Source organism: Engystomops pustulosus, chromosome 10, assembly GCF_040894005.1.
Source record: "Engystomops pustulosus chromosome 10, aEngPut4.maternal, whole genome shotgun sequence".
NCBI lineage: Eukaryota > Metazoa > Chordata > Amphibia > Anura > Leptodactylidae > Engystomops > Engystomops pustulosus.
The window spans coordinates 37893593-37909377 of NC_092420.1; the positions used below are offsets into that span (position 1 = coordinate 37893593).

Consider the following 15785-nt stretch of genomic DNA (forward strand, 5'->3'; position numbering starts at 1 on the left):
CCTTTGAATTAATAGGAGCCAGTAGAGAGTATAAACTGACCTGCAGATAACAAGCCTCATACAGCTAAGAAAATGAGGAAAATCTTTTGGCTTTAAAGAACAGCAAATGGCTGCAGTGTTCAAGGGGTTGTCCGATCACAATAAGTTCTTCCCTATCCACAGGATAGGGAATAACTTGCTGATTGGCGGGGGTAAAGGGGACCCTAGTCCACATGCTAGTCCACTGACTTGTATCCTAATTAATGGATCGTCAGGTTGAACATGTGTGCATACGCTCTATTCAATGTTGGTGGCACTGATGGAGATGGCCGACTACAGCTTTCAGCTATCACTGCCAAAGAGATGAGAAGAGCCATAGGGAGCATGTGCGACCAGCCTCTGTCAATATGAGAGAGAACTGATCCCCGTTTTTGTGATCCGTGGATTCCCCAATTAATAATTAGCACTATGCATGGTATATAACTATTTGACGAACCGTCCTAGTAGAAAGGCTAGGTTCACTCCCTGGCAAGTAATTGGAAAGACAACATTTACCTTCTGCAACTCTGCCTTCATAATTCCATCATTTTCATCTTCTTGAGGTTCTGTATGCTGAACTTTTTTCTTTTCAGAACTGTTATTGTCACAAATACCTAAGAGTGGATATGAAAAGTTATCAAGGGTGGACAAAATGAAAGGAATAAGCCGAAGTAGACTACAAATATTGTTGTTGTAGCATGTAAAAATGGAGACACAAAACAACGTTAGCAATGCTATATTTATACAGCAAAACCATCTAAAATAATTTACAATCAAGACATAATAGTACAAACAACAGGGAAAACAGGGAGCAGGTACCCATAACATATCTCCAGCCTTAAGATAATAATCAACTCTAGTGATTAGGATAACAGAAGCTGTTAATACTCCAAATTGAATGGTGCACTGATGTGCATGGAAACTACGATCTATATGCGACATAGCTGTCTTTGTAGTATTGTAAAGTGAATGGAGTGGTGGTCAGGCATGCACATCGGTGGTCCTTTCATATAGAACACTATATAGCAGTGATGGCGAACCTTTTAGAGGCTGAGTGCCCAAACTGCAACCCAAACCCTCCCTTATTTATTGCGAGGTGCCACCAAAAATTAAAGCAGTAACTTATTGCTCCCTGTTTTTCAACAACTTTTGATCATGTTGGTCTCCTGGGGACACCATCACAGTAGATAGATGGAAAATGTGCATTATTCTAGCTTCTTTCCAGTGTCCCTCTGCACACAGAGAATCGTGGGGTCAGCGAAGTAAGTATCACTTTAAGATTTTTTGAGTCCTGTCTGTTGTCCTGGGGTGATGGCCCGGGTGCCCATAGAAAGGACTCAGAGTGCCACCTCTGGCACCCGTGCCATAGGTTCGCCACCACTGCTATATAGGGCACTTGCAGGGATTAATTTCTTCCAGCTGTCAGACACTCAGGGACATTGTGAACAGGGATTAGACTGCATAGCAGCACAACCTGTGCAGCCTAGTAACAAAAATAGCAGAATCTACAGAGATTAGTCACTGAGGAATTGTAGGTAATGAACACCCAGAGATTTACATTAGATGGTTTGCATTTAACTTCCAGGCTTGTCTCTTAGAAAGCTTCAGCAGACAGATGTAGTAGTAAAATCAACATACACTTCGATACAGTTGTAATGCAGTATGTAGGATGAGAGATCAGACCCACAAGGGTTCAAGTAGCTTATGGGGCCAAAAAATATAGTACATTTTTCTCCATTTAACAATGCATAAAATTTTTAGCAAAAAGTGATCAAAAGATCATATAGTCCCTAAAATGGTAGCACTGAAATTGTCAGCTCATCCCACATGTGATATTAGATACTACACTAAAAAGTACAATTTAGTAATGGAGAGTTGAAATCTCGGTCTCCGACTGTCTGACCATCTCTGTCTCTGATGGTCTTTGTCTCCAACTCAGACGGTCTCTCTCTGACAGTTTCTGTTTCTGAGTGTCTCTGACTGTATCTGCTTCTGTCTCTGACCTTCTTTCTCTGAGTCCAGGTTTCTCAGACTGTCTCCGTATGTGTATAAAATTACAGCTGATCTCTGATTGGTTTCCATGGTCAACTGGAACAGTTTTACCTCAGGCATTTCTGATAAATGTCTTGTACTCATTGGCCATAGTAACCAAGTAAAGCTCAGAGCTTATATTAATGACCTGTGTCAAAACGGCAACCAATCGTGGCTCAGTGTCTAACTGCAAACAATGGCTACTGTATATGGAGGTTAACCCCTTAAGGACCCAGTTATTTTACAGCTTAAGGCTCAGCCCCATTTTTTGGTCGCCTTATATGGTTATAGCGATTCTGAGAGAGTGTGGTTCCCCCACATGTTGTACTTCATTTTAGTGGTAAATGTTGGCTGATAAGTTTTTTGCGTTTATTTTCCAAAAAAAGAAAAAATTATGACTTTTTTGAAATTTGAAATCATTACATTTTCAGGCAGATAGATTTACCACCTAAATAAGTTGCTGAATAACATTTCCCATATGTTTACTTTACATTTTCATCATTACTGAAATGTCTGGATACTATATTTTGATGTCACGCGGCTTACAAATCGAATAGCTATTTTCCGTATTATCAGAATTTACACTTTTGGGGATAAATACTGTTTTGAATGAAATTTTACATATTTACCATCAAAACCTCCTATATAACCAACCCTTTTTTAAATCTGCACCCCTCAAACTATCATAAACCGCTTTTAGGAAGATCATTAACCCCTTGAGATCTTCATAGTAACTGAATCAAAATGGAGGTGAAATTTAGAATGGTCAAATTGTGCCAGTTATACGTTCATTTAGCCCTAAAATTTACACATTTCCAAAAGATAAAAAGAGAAAACCCACCATACAATTTGTTCTGCAATTTCTCCTGAGTACAGAGACACCCAACATGTGGCCATTACTTGTTTTATGGGGGCACGGCGAGGTGCAGAAGGGAAGGAGCGCCCTGCAGCTGCCAGGATTTTGTTTTCCTGTCCCCTTTTGTAGGCTATAAAATTTTTGCTTTTTTGTTATTGGGGCCATGTGATCGCATTTTTTTTGCGGGATGAGATGCTTTTTCCAGTGTTGCCATTTTGTGGTTGGTATCCACTATTGTTGAAAATTTAGGAACTCGTTTTTGAGGGCAGGAGTAGAAAAGCATCAATTCTCTACTGGATTTTTGACTTTTTTTTTTTTTTTTTTCGTGTTCACCGTTTAGCCTAACAATCATGTTATCTTTATTCTATGGGTTGATACGATTATAGGGTTACCAGACTTGAATATATTTTCTTACATTTTACTAAATTTGTCAAATAAGACCGTAATGTGGGGGAAAATCTATCATTTTTGCATTGACGTCTTCCAAGTAGCATAACATTTTTACTTTTTTGGCTACGGAGCTGGTTGATGGCTTATTTTTTGCTGAAGATATTGTACTTTGCACCAGCATTCTGGAGTACATATGTTTTTTTGATCACTTTTTATTGCAGTTTTTGTAAGATTGAATGCAATTTTGGTAGGTTTTCAACATTTTTTTTTAAAGCGTTCATCGTACGGGTTCAATAATGATTTATCATGATTCATCTGATTGCTTGTTCATGATAATACTCTGCAATACTCATGTATTGCAGGGTATTATCAGTGTCAGCCTATGCACTTGCATAGGCTGGCACTGTGCCAGTAAGATGACGTCACAGACCCAATCTTACTGGCAATGCCTGTAGGCAGTGCTGGGGTCCAGATCGGACAACCGGAACTTCCATAGCAGCGATCGGTGCCCCCCACGATCGCCCCCCCCCCCCCAGAGGCATGTTAGATGCCGCGGTCGCGCTGATCGTGACATTTAACGTGTTGCACACCCCGATTGCGGGTGTTACACTGGAGTGCCGGCTATTAGTTACATTAGTTACCCCATGTTTCCAGATGCTGGTTCGGCTCCAATCCAGAGCCGAGCCAGCATAAGTCACTGAGCTCAGTGGCGGATATATCCGCCAAGGAGCGCTAAGGGGTTAATTGTATTTTGGAAAGAGCTGGGTAAAAAATTTTGGCTAAAACCTTGTTTATGATGTTCCCTGAGTCATAAAGAGTGGCTGCGCAAAATATGATGATTGTGACAATGCATATTCCTTTAGCGGGTATACATACACACCCACACACATACACTCAGCTTTATATATTAATTATAAAACCAAAAAATAATCAAGAGTATTCATACTCAATACATGAATAACCCACATATTAAAAAACATCAGTGATGGTACTCCAAAATAGACTATATTGCCATCTAGCCCGATTGAAACCCAGGAAATATATTGCAGAAAAAAGCGCAAGTGCAAAATATATATAAATACTATTGGGTTAACATTACTCTTTCAACATAAAAATCATTATGGCACCATGGCCATGTTGAAATTGTGCTCAGTATACACTCACCGGCCACTTTATTAGGTACACCTGTCCAACTGCTCGTTGACACTTAATTTCTTATCAGCCAATCACATGGCGGCAACTCATGCAGTGCATGAACAGACATGGTCAAGACAATCTCCTGCAGTTCAAACCGAGCATCAGTATGGGGAAGAAAGGTGATTTGAGTGCCTTTGAACGTGGCATGGTTGTTGGTGCCAGAAGGGCTGGTCTGAGTATTTCAGAAACTGCTGATCTACTGGGATTTTCACGCACAACCATCTCTAGGGTTTACAGAGTGAGCGGCAGTTCTGTGGGCAGAAATGCCTTGTTGAGGTCAGAGGAGAATGGGCAGACTGGTTCGAGCTGGTAGGAAGGCAACAGTGACTCAAATTAACACCCGTTACAACCAAGGTAGGCAGAAGAGCATCTCTGAACGCACAGTATGTCGAACTTTGAGGCAGATGGGCTACAGCAGCAGAAGACCACACCGGGTGCCACTCCTTTCAGCTAAGAACAGGAAACTGAGGCTACAATTTGCACAAGCTCATCGAAATTGGACAGTAGAATATTGGAAAAACGTTGCCTGGTCTGATGAGTCTAGATTTCTGCTGCGACATTCGGATGGTAGGGTCAGAATTTGGCGTCAACAACATGAAAGCATGGATCCATCCTGCCTTGTATCAACGGTTCAGGCTGGTGGTGGTGGTGTCATGGTGTGGGGAATATTTTCTTGGCACTCTTTGGGCCCCTTGGTACCAATTGAGCATCGTTGCAACGCCACAGCCTACCTGAGTATTGTTGCTGACCATGTCCATCCCTTTATGACCACAATGTACCCAACATCTGATGGCTACTTTCAGCAGGATAATGCACCATGTCATAAAGCTGGAATCATCTGACTGGTTTCTTGAACATGACAATGAGTTCACTGTACTCAAATGGCCTCCACAGTCACCAGATCCCAATCCAATAGAGCATCTTTGGGATGTGGTGGAACGGGAGATTCGCATCATGGATGTGCAGCCGACAAATCTGCGGCAACTGTGTGATGCCATCATGTCAATATGGACCAAAATCTCTGAGGAATGCTTCCAGCACCTTGTTGAATCTATGCCACGAAGAATTGAGGCAGTTCTGAAGGCAAAAGGGGGTCCAACCCGTTACTAGCATGGTGTACCTAATAAAGTGGCCGGTGAGTGTACATCAACATATAGAGATTAGTTACCCATTCAAGGAAGACTCCTGGGTGGTCAATATCTCCCCAACACACGTTTCGCATTGTTGTCCCTTCCTCAGGGGGCATATGATGGTTTTATATTTCTATGCAAAGAGTTGTTCATACAGATTTATAGAAGGGACACGTGTGTCAGCCTATCTATATATATATAACATGTGCCTGTAATAACTGGTTGAATAATTTATATATTAATTACCAGTATATCACTAATTCTAAAGCTACTGCTTAAAGGGGTATTCCGGGAATCGGCATAATTCATATACAAATGGGTCGTTAAAATGATAAGCTAATATGTAATAAGTAGAGATGAGCAAGTATACTCGTCCGAGTATTGGCATACTCGGACCGGCTCGTTACTCGGGCGAGTATCTCGCCGGCTCGAGATCGAGCATTAAATTAAGTGAAGAACAGTATTTTTATTACATAATAAAATATCCCAGATGTTTACTGATGTTTTTCTTGCAAGAACACATTGAAATAACACTATTCTTCACTTTGCAGCTGTGCGCGCGTATCTCCGAACCTATCGGGAGACACACGCGTACACCTGCAATGTGAAGAATAGAATTAAAACATTTAAAAACGGTGAATACAGCACCATATAAGTGCAGAACACATTGAAAGAACACTATTCTTCACATTCCAGGTGTTCTGAACATCTCCTAACTTAGCGGGAGACACGCACGAACACCTGGAAAGTGAAGAATAGTGTTATTTCAATGTGTTTTTACAAGCAAAACATCAGTAAACATCTGGGTATTTTATTATGCACTGTTCTTTTAATGTTCTCTTTTACTAAAAAAATGCTCGGGTCTCCCATTGACTTTAATGGTGTCTGTTATTCGCTACGAGCACCCGAGCATCGGGAAAACCTTGTATCGAATAACGAGCACCCAAGCATTTTAGTGCTCGCTCATCTCTAATAATAAGTTATTTAACATTTTGCTCCCGTAAGCAGAAAAATGATAGTGACATACACTGTAATGAAGAATTAAAATGCTCCTGGCCCTTTAATCAGTCTGTTAATTTCCTCCGTGCGGTCCGTTGCAGAGCGTACACAGGACAGAAGATGCCGCTGATCACATGTCCTGCACCGGCCTGGGCAGGTCATGTGATCACCACTATGTTTGGCTGTAGTTGGTTGGTTGCAGTGCATCCAGTATGGCCAGTGTTGTGGTGATCGCAGTTACACATCATTACTATGGTAACAGAGCAAGAAAACCTGTTAGATCATCACTGGGAGCAGAGAATTAGAGGGAGTAGGAGTTATTGAGAACTAAAGGATCTTAGGACTTGTAGTTTCCAGTGGCAGCCATCTTGGTGATAACTTTAGAGAGTCCATAAAATTTTGTGAATCATAAAATCTAAATATTTAAGGTCCATTTTGTGACTAATGACATTAAGTTTTGTTACATGCATTTATTTATAGCATTATGGGTTTTTGTATCAGACTTTCATATTCCCGGAATACCCCTTTAAAGTGGAATAGAAGCTAACTTGCTGATCGACGGGGGTCTCCTTGATGGGCCAACCATGGATCATGATAACAGGTGAACCCAAACCGTTGTACCCCAAATGAAGACAGCAGACAGTTGCGCATACACCAGCTGCTCCATTCATCTATATAAAGGATAGGGCCTAACTTGCTTGGGCATAGGGACACGCAAGACCGTTCTGCTCCATTAATCTCTATGGAGCTGATGGAGATCGCCGAGCGCCGAACTCTCCAATCTCCGTCAACTCCATAGAGACTAATGGAACAGAACGGTCATGCGCGGACGTCTGCTCCATTAATCTGAGGAGCGGTGAGGGGTCAATGAGACCCCTCGTTCTTGCGATCAGTGGGTGTCTCAGCACTAAGACCCCCACTGATCAGCAAGTTAGGCCCTATCCAATGCCTTTGTGGGAAAACCCCTTTAACAGTGCCATAGAATAGAGCATGCACGACTGGCTTCTCTCTTCATCGGGGGTACAACGGACCCCTGTTCTTGTGATCCATGGAAGTTTACTATAGCAAATAATGTCACAATTCCCAGGTTAGCAGTGCTTTAGCTTAGTAATTATTCAGAAGTTTTATCTGTTTGTGTAGCATTTATTTAGTTACAGTTGTTGACCACAACCACTACAGTAATAAATTCAAAAGTCTTTTTAAGACTACATTTTCTCTATAGTATTGGTAAATCTGTCCATTATCTCTTTAGCAGCTCTTCTTCTTCCTCCATTGTGCTACTAATACTTTTATTATTGAATTGTTTAACTTAATACCAAAGAACGTTAGTTAACCCCTTTTATTACTGTATTGATGGAGATATACTTCTTATCCAGTTCCTTGCAATTAATAACCAGATAATAAATATCAATAATACTTTTGCATACTTAGGACAATCAACAATATTTCGCTACATTTGCATCAAATGCTTTAGTTCCTCTAGGAAACTTTTATTCTCATGTGCGGAACTCCTAAACCACTTTGAAGCTCCTGAAGTGTCAAGAATTAATATTTTATGCATAAACTTTTCCTGATCCAGATTCATTTTGTTTAACATTTAGTAAACTTATTTTGCTGTTTAACCAAACTGGGGAGTTGGTCAGTATAACAGATACGCTGTTTAAAAACAATGTAGCTTATGTATGCACGGTGCACTTTTGTCAGACCGTGCACATTCTTCTGGCTAAAACGGCTTGCACAGGTATTTAAGAAGTGTCTGCACTGCGATTGTGTTGCATGTGACCCTTTTGTGGCACAGCTGCGCTGGCTTCCATGCTACACGACTTAGGAGGCATACCAACGGAGGTCAGACTGATTCTGACCGAGCACCATATTTAACTTTCAAAGATGGTGAACACTGTCGAACCATTGGGGCATATGGCCATTTTTATTGATGTATTACTTTTAAAAAAATGTTATTCAATAAAAAATAAAACTTTTTTACTATTTCCACCATGGGACATGAACAAGCAATCATCTGATTGCTTGTTCAGAGACGTCATCTTTCAGGCAGTGCCTACAGGCAGCTCTAGGGTTCTGATTGGACCCCAGGGCTTCCATAGCAATGATCGGCAACCCCGAAAACGGCGCGGGAGGGGGGGCAATCAGGGAGGAAAGACCCCCCAAAGGCAGGTTAAATGCGGTGGTCGCACTGACCGCGGAATTTAACGGGTTTAACACTTGCAGTCGGAGCCCACTCTGACTGTGGGTGTTACTCTGGGGTGTCAGCAATTAGTTACAGCCGGCACCTTGTGTATCCTAATGCCGATTCGGCTCAGATTTTGAGCTGAACTGGCATCAGCTCTGTGTCCTATATATATCGGATGCTGAGCGCTAATAGCTAGGCTTGTTTGGGCTTTAAAAGAAATCTACCTTCAGGAATCTACACAGAAGATCCAGATGGTAGATTCACCAAATATGCCTTATTCCTATGTATCTTTTACCATTTTCTAAAATGTTCTCTGTTTTAATAGCTTATTTTATTTATATGCTAATTACCTGCAGAGGCTACTTGGGGTGTGGAGTAGCTTTTGTAAACTCTAGGGGCTAAGGCTACTTTCCAAGTAGTTCTACAACCTAGAATAAACCACTATTTGTATGTTTTCAAGCAGCTGAACACTTTCCAGATCATGTTACTTTCATGACTCGTTGATGGCATTGTTTAAAAAATTAACTTTGAAGTGAGATGTAAATCAGTTATATAAAGTCACGCAGGTAGAGTTTTAGGGTGGTATCACAGCGATCGCTGCCAGCAGCTTCAAAAGTATGGCGGCGCATGGGCGCGCCCCGTGATGTCGGGAGCGGCGATCCGTCGCCATGACAGCCTCGGGTCTAACGAAGACCCGAGGTTGTTTCGCTTTAACCCTTTGATTACAATGTGCACATTGTAACGAATGAGGAGAAAAATCCCTATATACTGCCATACTGTAGGCTTCAACCTAGGGTTAAAGTACCCTAGGGAGTCTGAAAAATAGTAAAAAGAAAAATAAAAAGTTAAAAAAAAAAACATTATAATAAAAAACCCTAAAATTTCAAATCGCCCCCTTTCCCTAGAACTGACATAAATATAAATAAACAGTAAAAATCATAAACACATTAGTTATCGACGCGTCCGAAAATGCCCCATCTATCAAAATATGATAAAGTTTTTTCACTGCGTGTAACCCCGTAACGGAAAACAGCGCCCAAAGTCGAAAATGGCACTTTTTGTGCCATTTTGAAAAATATAAAAAAATCTATAAAAAGTGATGAAAAGGTTGTACAGTCCTAAAAATGATATCATTAAAAATATTATCAAATTTCGCAAAAAATGACACCACCCACAGCTCCATACACCAAAGTATAAAAAAGTTATTAGCGCCAGAATTTGGCAAAATCAAAAAAATAATTTTTGGACAGGAGGTTTTAATTTTTGTGTATGAAAACATTATAAAACCTATACAAATTTGGTATCCCCTTAATCGTACCGACCCAAAGAATAAAGTAGATATGTCATTTGGGGCGCTCAGTGAAAGGCGTAATATCCAAGCCCACAAGAAAATGGCGCAAATGCGTTTTTTCACCATTTTAACTGCATTTGGAATTTTTTTTCCCGCTTCCGAGTACATGGCATGGAATATTTAATACCATCACTATGAAGTGCAATTTGTTACGCAGAAAAACAAGCCGTCACACAGCTCTTTACGTGTAAAAATAAAAAAGTTATAGATTTTTGAAGGTGGGGAGTGAAACAGGAAAGGGCCCAGTCCTTAACCGGTTAACAAAAAGATACATTGAAAAAGTTCACTGTTTGTAATGGCACTATGTAATATATGAATTTCACTTTTTGAACTGAATTACTGAAAAAATATATATTTTATTGCAAAGCAGTTGCATATGGCTGTCACATTTTATTTAAAGGGGTGTGCCCATTAAAGAAAATGTTCAAATTTCAATACCCTAGTCATGTTTACACAATAAAGATAATTTTAAACCCCTTTCTTTACAGTTTCAATGCTGTTTTAGCTCCTATCACTCAGTAATGATCAGTGTAAAATACCAGAGTGTCTAAGCAAACACATTATGATCCCTATAGTGCTGTGTGCTGACAATGTGGTTAGATTATTAGGGTACAGGTTTATATACACTTTCATTTAGCTTCTGAACATTCACTAGTATCTGACACATAGAGAGATGAGGGTAATAGTGGAAACAAGAAGCGCTTATAGGGTAGTATTGTTGGATTGTGGATATTTGGTATGGTAGAGTAGTTTGCTCACCTGGTCGAGTTGTGCTCAACAAGGCACAACTCCAGTGTTAGTATGCAATGTCAAAGGTCTGTGGCAGCCGGTGCTTCAATGTGATCTCCAAACACAGGGGACTAAGCCGGTTGGAGTCTAGGAGTCGAGTCAAAGGTGGGGTGGAAGCGGTAGGCGCTCAACAAGACTGGATATGTGTATTCTCCAAAAGGATTTATTTAAGATAAAGGGAATAGGTCACAGATCATCACAACGTGTTTCGGGGAACACAGGTCCCCTTTTTCAAGTGAACAACTTCTGTAAAATTGGTAAGGAATAAAAGACAAGTGTACATAAAAAGGGGGGGGGAGATGGAGTATAAAATGGTACAATACATGATGCAATAGATAATGATACAATACAAAAAGCAATAAATGAATACATAAATAAATAGATGAAACAATAAATAAATAAATAGAATCGATTCCGAAACAATTCAAGAATGGCCTATTGGTGATAGGATGGGTTTGGTTGTAGACCTATTTGGTCTATATACAAATGTGGGATCAATTTCCAAGCACATATAAATAATTCATATAAGCCATATAAAGGGTATATATATATATTTATAGAAATGAAAGATTACATAAGTTTACATAAGATTAGACACGGCTACATAGAATATACCAGTGCATAGGATAAACATATAAAAATGAAAAAATGAAAGATTACATAAGAATAGTCATGGTTAGATGGTTGTATATAATTAAAATTATAAATAAATGTGGATATAGATCCATAGGTGTAAATACTTAGTTAATTCATGAGGGTAATTTGATGGGCATATAGACCAAGTGTCGATATAGTTGGTACAAAGACTGCCATACCTCCAATACTGATTCAGTTAACAACCCCACCAAATCAAATCAGTCCAATAGACGACAAACTACAACACACACAAAAAGAAGTCACCAACCATCTCCCTACTACCAACAACCTTCTCATCCTCAACATAACAAACCCAGAAATATATTTATCAACACCAAAAACAAGAAACCTAAACATACGAATACTGAACCAACACTAACGACCATGGGTAATCCCAAAGTACGCACCGTGCTCTCTATCCCAGTTCAACCACTCAATAATCAACACCAAACTTCCACACAGAACGGTCCCACCTGTCCGATCTCCACTACTCCCTCAATTGACAATACGGACACCCCACTCTTTTTCACTCCTCCCATTGCAAACATACCCCACCGATTGGAAACGGGCCAACCTCTGGGCCTACCACCAACGACCTTCTGCTACATCAATCAGACCACTTCCTTAGACTTCACCACTCATGAAGTCACCATCCCAATTACCCACTCTCCACTAGATACCACTGAATAAGATTTGGATATTCCACTAACTCCAAACTCAGCTCCCTATATCCCCCTGCCGGAAACCCTAACCCCGAAGAACCCTCTTGGGAAAAGTCCACCGAGATCAAATACTATTCACCATTTTTTTTCACCAGGGCTCCATGAAAAGCCAAAAAAGAAAAAATGTAGAAGAGGATGCAGAGGAGGTAAATCCAAACCCAAATCCCATTCCGCTAGAACCACAAGTCACCATACAGAAAACCAAAAAGAACAAGAAACTAAAGTAAAGATATTCAATCTATCAACTTAAACCCTAAACTCAAACGAAATTTCCCTCCTCACTAAAGGTTTATCATTCTGTCCAACTACAAAATTTAGCGAATTTGATCTTTTCAACAATCTTCACTCCTATATCAGGAAACTCACCCTTACCCGCCATTTCAACATTGAAGCAAACAAAGCATCTAAAGTAGAACCATCCTCACAGGAAGACTCTACCAAATCCGCTACAATACCCTCGACTGACGTTCCTATGATTCAAACAGGCCTCAAACCAAAATCAAAATTTTATCCCACACACCATAGAGGTAGTCACATTGAGACTTTCCTTTCTATGGTAGAAAATGAGTTTAGAAATATCAACAATAACAAAAACTCAAAAATGGGCCATAACTTGAAACCCTCAGAGAGATCAGCCCTCAAAAATCTCACCAACAACTTTGATTTAGTCATCCGCAATGCGGATAAGGGCGGTGGTATCGTTATACAAAATAAAGAAGCCTATCTATCTGAAGCTTCCAGAATCCTCTCAGACACGGAATATTACGAAGTACTATCATGTAACCCAATCAATACATATGCCATAGAAATGAAAGCCCTGTTAGATAAAGCCCTAACACTGGGCATCATCACCAAGAAAGAGCTTATATATGGATAGAAGCCCCAGTCACGCCAACATTCTATCACCTCCCAAAGGTGCATAAAGATGTTACCAATCCACCCGGTAGACCAATAATCTCTGGAATCTCGTCCCTGACCTGTAATTTATCTCACTACATAGACACTCTGCTTCAAAAACATGTCATCAAACTCAGATCCTATCTCCGTGACACAATTAGTGTCTTATTAACACTTCAAGAAGTTAAATGGGAACCCTCATTTATGTGGCTATCACTCGATGTAGCTGCACTATACTCCAATATTCCCCACCAAAAAGGCATAGAAGCGGTCAAATATTACCTTTACAATGACCCCACCATGCCTGAGATACAAAGCGACTTCATCCTTGAAGCTATCCATTATATACTTACCCACAATTACTTTATGTTCCAAAATACCACCTATAGACAAGTTAAAGGAACGGCTATGGGGACACGTTTTGCCCCCAGCTTCGCCAATCTGTACCTGGGGAAGTTTGAGGAAGAATACATTTATAACAACACGTTATGGGAACATAACATCGTCTTATACAAGAGGTATATAGACGACCTTCTACTAATCTGGAAAGGCTCCCCAACCTCCATTGAACAGTTCATCAAGTATCTCAATAACAACAATTGCGGCCTAACTTTCACGGCCAATTTCTCTCCAGTAGAATTAGAGTTCCTGGATCTTTATCTCTCCTCAGAGAACAACCAAATTTCCACTAGCACATTTTTCAAACCAGTAGATACAAACAGCTATTTGGACTACAAAAGTTCACACCACAACAATTTGAAATCAAATATCCCATTTAGCCAATTCAAGAGGATTTGCAGAAACTGCACAGATACAAATATGTATAAACTACAAAGCCAACTCCTAAAAAAGAGATTTAAAGAGAAAAACTTCCCTCAACCTTTGGTCGAAGCAGCCTTTGACAGAGCCCTTTCCCTCACTCAAGCAGAGTGTCTCAAATAGAGATGAGCGAACACTAAAATGCTCGGGTACTCGTTATTCGAGACGAACTTTTCCCGATGCTCGAGTGCTCGTCTCGAATAACGAACCCCATTGAAGTCAATGGGAGACTCGAGCATTTTTCAAGGGGACCAAGGCTCTGCACAGGGAAGCTTGGCCAAACACCTGGGAACCTCAGAAAAGGATGGAAACACCACGGAAATGGACAGGAAACAGCAGGGGCAGCATGCATGGATGCCTCTGAGGCTGCTTAAACGCACCATTATGCCAAAATTATGGGCAACAGCATGGCCATGACAGAGTGACAGAATGAAGCTAGATAGCATCTAAAACATGCAATAATTGACCCTGACACTATAGGGGACGGCATGCAGAGGCAGCGGCAGCAGGCTAGAGAGTGTCATGGCGACATACCCTAAATGAACTCAGGCTTCAAACCAATGGGTGGCAGAGAGGAACCAAAGGAGGTGAGCAAGAAGTGCTCAAATAATATCGGTACATGATAAAAGTTTGCCAGTATATTTTGTGGATTACACAGCAGGGTGGCGACAAAGTTAACATGGAAGCCATGAAAACAACCCAAAATTCTGCCTGACACAGCTCGTTTGATAAGGGGACCATGTATGGAGGCAGTGAACTAGTAGTAGATTAAAGGTGCTGCAGTTAAAACTATGTTAGTTGGATCTTGGCATGGAGCTGGCGCTCCGCTGCCAGGCGAGCTTTCGCCAATCCAAGCCCCTGTCTCTAGGCTACTCCCCAAACAGCACTTCTAAGAACCTTTTGTATAAGATCAAGTGTAGTAGCGTTCTTATAAGTTTAGGATATGCCGGGTGAGGGGAATGTAAACAGATGCGCAAGAAGCGCATGATGCGCATGGAGCTGGCGCTCCGCTGCCAGGCGAGCTTTCGCAAATCCAAGCCCCTGTCTCTAGGCTACTCCCCAAACAGCACTTTTGTATAAGATCAAGTGTAGTAGCGTTCTTATAAGTTTAGGATATGGCGGGTGAGGGGAATGTAAACAGATGCGCAAGAAGCGCTGAAATAATATCCCTAAATGGTAAAAGTTTGCAAGTATATTTTGTGGATTACACAGCAGGGTGGCGACAAAGTTAACAACTTTGATGTGGAATCCATGAAAACAACCCAAATTTCTGCCTGACACACCTCGTTTGATAAAGGGACGATGTATGGAGGCAGCTATATGGACGACTTTTGGAGGTAGGAATGGAGACAACGTGTGGAGGCTGCTATGGAGACAATTTAATTTGGATAGTGCCTGTATGTGGCAGTCCCAAACATTTTTCAAACCAGAGGAGCAGGTAGGTGGCCCTCCAGTAAAATGGGATAGATTGAGTGCCTGTATGTGGCAGTCCCAAAAATTGTTCAAACCAGAGGAGCAGGTAGGTGGCCCTCCAGTAAAATGGAATAGATTGAGTGCCTGTATGTGGCAGTCCCAAAAATTGTTCAAACCAGAGGAGCAGGTAGGTGGCCCTGCAGTAAAATGGAATAGATTGAGTGCCTGTATGTGGCAGTCCCAAAAATGTTTCAAACCAGAGGAGCAGGTAGGTGGCCCTCCAGTAAAATGGGATAGATTGAGTGCCTGTATGTGGCAGTCCCAAAAATGTTTCAAACCAGAGGAGCAG

General features: G+C 40.9%; 1 protein-coding gene across 1 annotated transcript in view; it reads right to left on the reverse strand.

Annotated features, from left to right (window-relative positions):
- The window catches only part of PDE4DIP (phosphodiesterase 4D interacting protein), a 175693-nt gene that overhangs the window by 45455 nt on the left and 114453 nt on the right, over positions 1–15785 (reverse strand). The window contains exon 22 of the mRNA XM_072129165.1: positions 535–632. Coding sequence (XP_071985266.1) covers positions 535–632 — 98 coding nt within the window. The remainder of the gene's footprint in view (positions 1–534; positions 633–15785) is intronic.